This window comes from Apis florea, unplaced genomic scaffold, assembly GCF_048593485.1.
Source record: "Apis florea isolate Af1SG1 unplaced genomic scaffold, ASM4859348v1 contig_3081_pilon, whole genome shotgun sequence".
In the NCBI taxonomy this organism is placed as follows: domain Eukaryota; kingdom Metazoa; phylum Arthropoda; class Insecta; order Hymenoptera; family Apidae; genus Apis; species Apis florea.
Genome location: NW_028256703.1, coordinates 2,239,001 through 2,245,000, shown reverse-complemented (window position 1 = coordinate 2,245,000; position 6,000 = coordinate 2,239,001). Strand labels below are relative to the sequence as shown.

The window sequence follows — 6,000 nt, the reverse complement described above, 5'->3', positions numbered from 1 at the left end:
TCTTGCCCCGTGTCCCCACCCCCCACCCCCCTGTGTTCAATTTTATTATCAACGAAAAAAAAAAAAAAAAAAAAAAAGAAACGATCGCCTCCGTTTTCTTTTCTTCCTCCGATATTTATTATTGCCCGAAAAATACACCGTCCCCTTTTATTCCCTTTCTATTCGATTTTCTTCTTCGCGTGCTATCCCCTCCCCCCCCGTGACGCGACGTTCCCCCCGTTCTCCCTTTCTATTTCTCGCGTTCTACGCATTCGGATCGCATCCTAGAGCGATCTAACTCGAAAATTCGCTCGAAAGTCGAAAACGGGGAAACGCGAGTCGACGAACGAGACGGGGAGCCTGAAACCACGATCGAGCCGTGCGTCCTTTCCACGCGAGATTATTAAACTAAACACTATCCTCGTTTTTCTCCTCTTCACGCACTCCCTATATGAATACTTTCGTACATCGTATCGATCGCTCTTGGCCACACGCTCGTTTCTCTTAGTTAACAAACTAATTAGTTTTTAAACAACTTGAGCATAGATGGGGCGCCGATCGTGTCGCGTTTCGTGTTCGTTTCTTCCCCTCTCCGGGAGGGGAGGGAGGAGAGAAGATGGGAGGCGGGGGAGAGAAGGAGGCAGGGGATTTTGCATTTCGCTTTTTTTTTTTTCGTCCATCGAACTGGAGGATGGACGGAGATGAACAAGAATAATTCTTTCGTTTTTTTTTTCATCGGAAAGAGGAACGAGCGGTTTCGAGTTAAGCTCACGTTTAAAGAAAAATTAGGAGAAATTAAAAAAATTAGTAGGCTCTGTTAGATTCTCTGTTTGAAAACGATAAAAATAAAAAGAAAAAAATCTTTTCATAGCCCTGTACCTCGCGGATCGATTAAGACCGATTGAAGAGGAAGAGTCACGAAACGAAACACTGGCGGCGCCGTAACAAGAAATTATCTATAGTACACAGTGTTTTTCTTCTCTTTTCTTTTTTTTTTTTTTTCCCTTTTTTTTTTCTTCGCTACACCGGCGAAGAATTTTCTCACGCCTCGAATTTTTCTAAATAGCTCGTTCGATCGACCTCGACGATCCCGCTTTATTTTATATTATTGTACAGACTGTCGAAATAAAAGGAAAAGAATGAAACTGGGTGAACAAGAAAAAAACGAAGGAAGACCGATCGTCGAGGTTGGTCGTAACCGCGGTTACGTACGGAACGGAAACGCGCTCTTAAGAGAAAGAAAAATTATCGTAAATAACTTTGGGCAACGATTGCTTACTTCTTTTCCCTCCCTTTTCTCCATTCGTTCTCTATTTTTTTTCCATTCTCTCTTTTTTTTTTGTTCTTGTCTCGCACGCGCGATCTTCTCTCGCATACACACACGCACGCACGCACGCACGCACACACACACACACACCTCTCTCTCTCGTTCTCTTTTTCGCTGTTTTCTCGTTAGACAAGGTACTTAGAATATCTTCAGTAGAGTCTATATCCTCTTCCTCTTTTTTTTTCCCCTTACGCACCTACCGAATATCGATCAATTAATTAATTAATCAATTAATAATAATAATATATAATATTTATTTATTCATTTATTTATATATATATATATATATATATATTTATATATTTATATAATAACTATATACAAGGAGGTTCTCCGTATCGTTCTCTCTCTCTCTCTCTCTCCCCCTCTCTCTCTCTCTTTCTCTCGTTATTTCTTTTTTTCTCTGTGCGCCTGTGTAGTTGCTCGCGTTTCAACCTTTCTCTCTTTCTCTCACGCTACTCCTCGTTCCCTTTCTCTCTTTTCTTCTTTATATTCTCTATTATCTCCGTTACTTTCGCATTTAATTATTTCGTGGCACTGTCGTCAACCTACTCTAAGTCTCTCTCTCTCTCTCTCTCTCTCTCTCTCTTTCTCTCTCTCTCTCTCTCTCTCCGACACACTCCTTTTCTCCTTTCATCCTCAAAGGTATTCACACGATTTGTGCCCTCATGTGTGTACGCGTGTAACTCCTATTTTATTTATTTACTTATTTTTTTTTTTAAAAAGTGCGTGTGATGCTTAGACTCCCATTTTCTTCTCTCCCTCTTTTTCTTTTTTTTTTTTTTTTTTTTTACCCCTCTCCCACCCGCTCACATACATATACACACACAGACACGCGCGCACATAGACACACATACGCACACACACACACACGCACACACACACACACGCACACACACACACACACAGCAGAGTTTCCGGCTTTCTCAGGCACACATACACACATTCGCTTCGTTAATTATCCCGTTGCGAGCGAAACGTCCACTCGACCCAGAAAGGTATGCCCACCCCTTTGCACCGGTTTCAGGGGGTGAGCCACCCCTTGGAAAATAGCTCTACTCCACGACACGATTTCTCCTGGCTTTGCTATTCCCTCTTACGTACGATGCTCCTGGGAGGCAGAAAAGCGAAAAGAACGGAATTGTCGGCGGTCCCATCGATTCTCGTCGGTTATACACATTTCTTTTTCTTCTTTTTTTTTTTCCTCCTCCTTCTTCTCTTTTCTTTCGTTTCTCCACCGGCGCAATCAAGGGAACTTTGGAACTTTACGACCTTATAATTTAAATCAATTTCTTTTCAACGGAACGTAGAAATTGTCGTTTTCGAGAGTTAAACTCCTTAATTCATTGGTTTGCACGATTCTTGTAGTTTGTTGGCCAGTCACGAGATTCGATCATTTTTGAGAGAGAAAACTTTTTGAGATATTTATATTTCAATAAAGATAATAAAGATTCAGACGGCAGCTTTGTAATTTAAGGCAATAACAATGCAGCAATGCATTCTACCGTGGTGGAATTTAGAGGAAAAGCAGTCAAAAGCAGCGGTATCATAGGAGATATTTTACACACACGTATCACGTACGTGTAACGAAGCTAACCAACAAAGTCGTCTGCAAAGTGACAAAAGACCAAAAATACCACTACGAATCGTCGAGATGACGAAAAATCTATGAGAATCGAATCAAAATTCCACGGATCTTTTAACACTCGTCTCTTTAATTCCACAAGAAAAAAATAAAAATCGAAAACGAAAATTGTACGTACGCACAGAGACGGATACGGCCAATCGAATCGAATTAAAACTCGAAACAGATATCAAAATTGCATGGTCATCGATGGGACCACCGAACTCGTTAAATCATCACTGGAAAGAAAGGAAAAAGAATAATGGAAAAAAGATAAAGAAAAAATAAAGGAGAATTATCGAAATTATGATTATCGCGTCCTTGGGGCGCGAGTCGTTTTCAAGAATTATTTTTCGTCGAGTAGAATTTTCAGAACGAGAATAAAAATTATCGTTGGAACAAAATCACTCTCGACGTACTTTTTCTCTTACTTGCGAAAAATAATCTCAACTTTCGCGAGAGTTTTACTCTCTGAAATATACATACATAAATACATACATACATACATATATATATGTATATTCGCACCCCAAGGAGACTTTTCATGGATGAATTTCGAAGGGAGGAGGAGGAGGAAAAGTGTTCGGTTGGGAACTCGGGTGGGACGTCCCTCGAAAATAGTTTTCACTAGGAAATGCGTCAGGATTCTGTGCCAGCATGGATCCCCCTGTCTGGGTGACTATTCGCCGAGGACATCGAGAAACACGCCCGTCGATTATCTTTCCAAGCTACTTTCTATCTAACTACGAACGTGAAAGTTAATCAGGCTAAACGGCCAGTTACACTGGGGAGGCTCGATCGATCGATCCTGCCGATTCACGATGGATCGATGGGAAGCCGTGATCGATACCGTGCCGAACAGGGTTACTTTCTAATATTCGTTCTTCATGCATGGATGCACGGTTGCATTGGAGCGATTAAAAGTCGCCGATTTGCATTCGTCTCGCGAATGCTTTTCGAGAAGATTAATAATACTTCACCGGATGGAACGATAGGATGTACGATTTCTTCCTTTCTTTCTTTCTTTTTTTTTTTTTTTTTTTCATTTTTCCCCCTCGATCGTTCTCGTTTGTTTAGAATTCTTGGAGAGAAAAAAAAAAATGAAAAAAAGAAAGAAAAAAAGAAAAAAATAAAGGGTTTTTACCAACTGGTAAAAGATTGGCTAACTGGTTAGCGGTAAAAAGATAATCGTTTAAAACGTAAAAAAAGAAAATTTCCTAACGGAAATAGGAAAAGCCGGATCTTCGATCGACGTAATTTGTTTACGAATACAACGCGCGTAAAAATTTCTTAATTTCACTTTACTTAAAACTAAGTAAAAATTTGAAATCTAACACGTCGATCATCCTCGAGCGATTGGTCACCCTCGGTCACCCGAGATCGGAGGAGAGGAAAAAAAAAAAAAAAAAAAAAAAGACAGGAACGATTTTGCACGCATCGCGTAAACAAGGTTCTTTTTTTTTTTTTTTTTTTTTTTTTTTAAGTGGTCACAGAATTTTCTACGGAAATTTTTTCTTTTCACACAAAAGTGGAGGGAAGAGAGACGCGGGCGAATTTAGGAGCGGCGAATTCGATCGACGCGTCTATCGGCGGATGAGAGAAAGAAAAAATTGTGTGACGCGTCGTTCGAGTTCTGAGCCCCCTCTTGGATTTGGCGCGGGGTTTTTCTCTTGAAAAACTTCGTTGGGGGGGAGGGGGGGGGTGGAACGACAGGACGCGGGAAACATGGAACACCACAAGTTTATCGTACGCTGTGTACGATAAAAAGAAAAAAAGAAATCGAGGAGAAATAGCGATATATAGATTTTTTTCTTTTTTTTCTTTTCTTCTCTCTTCTTCTCTTTTCTTTTTGTTCCTAATCTCCAAGACCAGCCGGAGTTACTGCTTCTCCTTGAGTCCGCCTAGGAGAGCGTGGCTCTCCATCGTCGCGCTCAGATTGCTCAGATTGCTCAGATTGCCCAGGTTCCCTAAATTGCCTAGGTTGCCGAGGTTAGGTTGATGCGCGTAGTTCCTGATCTGGTGGAGGCTGATCAACTGATTGGGGAACGAGGTCGCGTTCTGATTGGTGGTCGTGCCGGACGTGACCCCGGACGACGAGGACGCTGGGGAGGATTTCTGCGTCGAGTTGAACGCCTCGTAGAGGTAGGGCCTCGAGGCTGGATGATGGCTGGCCGGGTAGTGAAGGTGGTTGAGGGGGTTCAACGGGTGTTGCATGGAGGAGATCGAGTTTATCGAGATGGAGGAGATCGGCGTGAACGCCGAGCTGCTGTTCGGGTGATGATTGGCGCCCGGCTGGGGCGTCTGTTGCCTCGAATCGTTCTCGATCGACTCGCCACGGTGGCCGTGGCCGGGCAACAGCATCTCCGGATTCTGGTTCTGATGGTAGTCGGTGTGGTGATGGGGCAACCGGTCGTGAAGATCGCTGATCACCGAGTCCGGGCTCACTTTCGGCCAGTAGTGGTCCTGATGATGGGCCGCCATCGCGTGGATCGACGGCCTGAGCCCCGTCCCGATGATGGGAGGTCTCTTGTCCGTCCTCTCCGCGTGTTTCTGCATGTGCTTGGCCAGATACGTCTCCTGGGTGTAACTCTTGCCGCAGTACTGGCAGATGTGCGTCTTAAGGTGCTTCGATTCCTTGTGCTTCGGTATGTGCTCGAGCAAGCTGGGCTCGTCGGAGAAGCACTTGTAGCAAGAGTTACACTTGTACGGCTTGTCGGTCTGGTGACAGCGGGAGTGGCTCTGCAAGTTGCTCAGCTGGCTGAACGCCTTGGTGCAGCCTGGATGCCGGCACTTGTACGGTTTGTCACCGGTGTGCGTGCGGATGTGCTGCTGTAGGTGGCTCAGTTGGGTGAACTTCCGCTGGCAAATCTCGCAGCGGTACGGCTTGATGCCCAGGTGGATCCTGGTGTGCTGGGACAGGTACGAGGAGTTCGCGAACGCCTTCGAGCACTGGGTGCATTTGTACGGCTTCGCCTCGCGCATGTGGATCTGCGTGTGGAGCTGCAGGTCCGCCTTGCTACCGAAGATCTGCGAACAATCGAACCGATTCGTTATTTTAATCGCAAAAAAA

The 6,000-nt window shown here is 44.0% G+C and overlaps 1 protein-coding gene across 1 annotated transcript in view; it reads right to left on the bottom strand.

Annotated features, from left to right (window-relative positions):
• Positions 1–693: 693 nt before the first annotated feature.
• LOC100865588 (uncharacterized) overlaps positions 694–6,000 on the bottom strand; it is a 140,139-nt gene continuing 134,832 nt past the window's right edge. Inside the window, exon 6 of the mRNA XM_086908570.1 lies at positions 694–5,957. Coding sequence (XP_086764696.1) covers positions 4,809–5,957 — 1,149 coding nt within the window. The 3' untranslated portion in view covers positions 694–4,808. The remainder of the gene's footprint in view (positions 5,958–6,000) is intronic.